The sequence below is a fragment of the Aplysia californica genome, unplaced genomic scaffold (genome assembly GCF_000002075.1).
Source record: "Aplysia californica isolate F4 #8 unplaced genomic scaffold, AplCal3.0 scaffold00308, whole genome shotgun sequence".
NCBI lineage: Eukaryota > Metazoa > Mollusca > Gastropoda > Aplysiida > Aplysiidae > Aplysia > Aplysia californica.
Genome location: NW_004797578.1, coordinates 548,950 through 553,384, shown reverse-complemented (window position 1 = coordinate 553,384; position 4,435 = coordinate 548,950). Strand labels below are relative to the sequence as shown.

The 4,435-nt window shown below is 42.0% G+C and overlaps 1 protein-coding gene across 1 annotated transcript in view; it reads left to right on the top strand.

Annotated features, from left to right (window-relative positions):
* The window catches only part of LOC101860027 (protein HtrL), a gene marked incomplete in the record, with an annotated part of 10,284 nt that extends 7,492 nt beyond the window's left edge, over nucleotides 1-2,792 (top strand). Inside the window, 2 exon segments of the mRNA XM_035970698.1 lie at nucleotides 912-1,049; nucleotides 1,786-2,792. Of these exon segments, the coding sequence (XP_035826591.1) occupies nucleotides 912-1,049; nucleotides 1,786-2,212 (565 nt within the window).
* Between the last annotated feature and the right edge of the window lie 1,643 nt (nucleotides 2,793-4,435).

Genomic DNA, 4,435 nt, shown 5'->3' with positions numbered 1-4,435 from the left:
TCCTCCTCCTCCTCCTCCTCCTCCTCCTTATATATTATGTGTTAGACTACATCTCAGGAAAACTGGAAAAATAACTGCTTTGTCTCTGTTTACTTTTCCTGCTTGTCTCCAACACTAACTCAACCAACTGGTTGCAACATTATGCTTCCCTTTACTCAAACTGCCAACTCAGTGGGTGGTTGGCGGATGCTCTGGTGTGGTTTGCTTCTTCTTTCCTATCCAAAATCTGTCGTCCTTATCTCCCCTTCTTCTTTTTTATGTTTGTTACTCTCTTGTAACACCTCTAATCTTCTGGCGCTCATATGACCTTATGCTGTTGCGAGCGCCGAAAAACCTCCACTAAAATTTACAAAAAAGACTACATGTAAATCTCAGGAAAACAGAAAAATATCTGTCGTTTGTCTCTGTTTACTTTTCCTGCTTGTACCCAACACAAACTCAACCAACTGGGTCGCAATAGTATGCTTCCCTTTACTTAAACCAAAGATCATACGTAACAAGATAGTTCACTGCTCTCTTTGAGCCAATTTAAAAAAGTGTCCTCAAAATTCGATGGCGCCCTCTTCGAAAAAGTGCGGACTTTGCGATCAGAGAGTTACCTTACTTGTGTGAAAAATAATAAAAGTGAAACTAACAAGCTGTGCTTTTCCTATTCTTCTTCTGGAGAAACGATGGAGAGCTTCAAAACCTTGACCTTAACCATCAATGATTTATTTATAGAGGCCCCAGCCATCCATGTCCAGGTGCTGTTTTAGCCCGAGCTTCAAAACAAGGACTGCAGCACCATCTGAACCAATGCGCGGACTTAGGCGGACACTTTTTTGGCTGAGTGAACTATCTTGTTATCTTGTACGATCTCTGCTCAAAACCCAACTATGCAAAATTTTCTCATTTCCTCTTTGCGCTTTCAGACTGAGAGGTCGGATGTCGGAGATAATGAAGAGTCCTGAGTACCAACAGGACAACGAGCTGGTGTGGAAGCAGCTGTGTGAGTCCTACATCCCGGAGTACGACATTCTGCAGCTGTCCAAGTTGTATTTTATGGACAGGTAGGGAAGATGTTATTGTAGTTGTTGTTGTTGTTGTTGTCGTTGTTGTTGTCGTCGTTGTCGTTGTTATAGTTTTAGCAATTGGTCTTGCTATTTTGGGGGATTAGGGTGGTGGGCGGTTGGCGGGTGCTCTGGTGTCCTTTGCTTCTTCTTACCAATCAAACATCTATCGTCCTTATCTCCCCTCCTTCTCTTTTGTGTTTGTTAGTCTCTTGTAACATGTCTGATCTTCGGCACTTATATGAACCTATTGTGTAGCAAATGCCGTAAAACACTTATTAGAGTGGGTGGTTGGAGGGTGCACTGATTTGGTTTGCCCCTTCTTTCCTATCAAACACCTATCGTCTTTATCTCCCCTCTTTCTTTTGTGTGTGTGTTACTCCCTTGTAACACCAATAATTGTCGGCACTTATATGACCTTATTGTGTTGCAAGTGCCGTAAAACTCTAAACTAAAACTAAACTAAACTAACCTTTTCAACTAAAACAATACTGAAATGTGAATTGTTCCTTTTCACTATAACTATACTGAAAATGAATTGTTCCTTTTCAACTAAAACTACCCTAAAATGTGAATTTTCCATTTTTAACTATAGGCCTAACTACATAAATAATATGTATACTAAAATGTGAATGTTTGTCCTTTTTCTACTATAACCATAATAAAATGTGAATGTTTGTCCTTTTTCAACTATAACTAGATCTATACTAAAATGTGAATTTATTTCCTTTTCCAGAGTTGTCCGAGACAACCCGTTCGGCACGACATATTTCATGTGGATGGACGGTGGCTACGGCCACGGACATGACATCCACCCCTCTGATGGTGTCTGGGTACCTAAGGGTCTATTCGACCACCCCGACCAAGTGACATTCATGGAGAGACCACCAGGAGTGAGAAAGTTCGAACCCGTCAAACACAAGATTCACAAGATGAGCATCAACATCCTGGCCGGCCTGTTCTTTGCCGGCGGAGGGGGGGCTTTTAAAGAGCTGTACGACATGCAGAAGAAACAGGTAGAGACCTGGATGCAGGAAGGCGTGGTCGATGATGACCAGACCATGTACATGCTGTTGTATTACAAAAAGCCGTCCTTGTTTCACTTAGTGCCCGGAGACTGGTATGACGTGTTTTCTCTCTTCAACTCCCACGTGACAAGATGATGACCAACGAATGGAAAGGAGATTCGGATTGGAACTTTCAGAAGTGAACAGTTTTTAAAACTTTGTCGCCTCATCCCGCCCCGTATAGCGATGTTTACCACACAGTTTCTTTGGATTTTCCCCAAAATATAATGGCCACAAGAAGAGCGCATCGGATTGGAACATTCAGAAGTGAAACGTTTTTAATACGATGACCGCTTGAAAAGCGCAAGTTTCCTCTCGTCGGCAGCATGCTCTATGCGCATTACAATCTTTACTCCAGCGGTAATTTGCGCTTTGATATCATATCATTTTGAAACAATCTCAGTTTCCTGGGAGGCATTCAGTGCAAGCTGCCATTTTGTAGGCGCTAGAACACTAACATACTGACAAGACTAAGATTAAGCTGGAATTCTGGTTATTTTTTTAATGAAACAACACCAAAGAACGAATGGATATAATTATGCATGTATGCATACTCTTGCTTACTTACTTGGTTTGAGGATAGGCGTCATTGCAGGCGACACAATGCCATAGCTGCTCCTCCCTCCTCTCCAAGATCCATGAAAGGGTCTGCCTGCTGATCGAGCCAGTTAACAGCTGGTTGGATATTCTTCTGGCTTTTCCACGCAGGTTGCTGTCTCTCCCCGACCCTCTAGAGACACCAGCTTCCCTTAGTCTATCCATTGTGTGTGAAGTGGTGCCTTCATCATCTCTGTAGTCGTTGATCCATGCTGTAAATTAACGCTGTCATGGCTGTTGGTGGATCTAATTGCATGTTAGAATTGTTTGTATACTCTATCAACTGATAGTTGTATGTGTATTGTTTCGGCACTGTACTCCGCTGATGATTTTTGTTTATGTTCTACCCCCCGGGGTTGTGCCACTGACTGAAGTGTCTTTAGGCCATTCCCAAAGGGGGGACATTTCTCGTTCAAGCACAGTAGAATTGTAAATGGGCTGATTCATGTCACGCTCATAACTGTGCCTGATCTACAACAGGGAACTGCTGCTTTTTCTTTCCTGATCCACCCCTTGGCGCTCATATGACCTTATGCAGTTGCGAGCGCCGTAAAACCCTCTACTATAAAAAAAGACTTACTCTGCTCACCTCTCTAGCTTCAACAGCACAAAGTCTGTTTCGACTATCAAGGCACCCCGGAAATAAACAGTCAGTGGCACTACCCTGGGGGGGGGGGGGGGGGGGGGGGGGTAGAGTAAGCCTGATTCCCTGTTATGGCTTCTCTGTTGACATCCACCCCTTGGCGCTCATATGACCTTATGCAGTTTGCGAGCACTATACAACCTTTACTAAAACAAAACTAACAAGGCTGGTACTTTGTAGGAAGACGTAATAATATGCAACCTTTGTTCCCCATCGTGCTGTATGATTACATGACATGTATTTCCCAGCGCTGGTAGGTCCTGCAGTTTATTATGACGTGAGTCCACGGGAAAAGACAGTTTGGTCACAAACATGGACAGTTAAAGAAAATCACCTTTGAATAATAATAGATAATAATTAAATAATATATAACATTTATATAGCGCATTTCCAAAAAAAGTACAAGATGTAGCTCAATGTGCTTTACATTGGAATATTCATTTTCAAAACCTTTCTTATTACTTCTTTTCTTCTCATGTGAAAACCTCATTTCTGATAGACTGTTGATTTATTATTTCTGTTCGATTTTTCATTCATTTAACACGGATAATAAGCTATCTATCAGAGATGAAGATATGAGTCTACAAACTTATAAGACTGATATCCTGGCGATTTCCATTATATTGTGACCTGTCCTGATTTTCCTGTGGACTCCTGAAATTTGCTATTGGTCAGTATTAATAATAATCTTACGATGGCATTTGTAACCACTGTGGGTCAGAAGACCAAGGACATGATTTGTTTCCCACAAAGAAATTTGAGGTTTATCACAGTTTGTGGTGTGGGTGGTTGGTGGGTGATCTGATGTGGTTTGCTCCTTCTTTCCTATGAAACATCTATCGCCCTGATCTCTCCTTCTTTTTTTATGTTTGTTACTCTCTTGTAACACCTCTAGTCTGTGGCACTTATATGACTTTATTGTTCTGCAAGTGCCGTTAAAACTCTTGCCGTGGGTGGTTGGCGGGTGCTCTGGTGTGGTTTGCTCCTTCTTTCCTATCAAACATCTATCGTCCTTATCTCCCCTCTTTCTTTTGTGTTTGTTACTCTCTTGTAACACCTCTAATCTTCGGCACTTACAT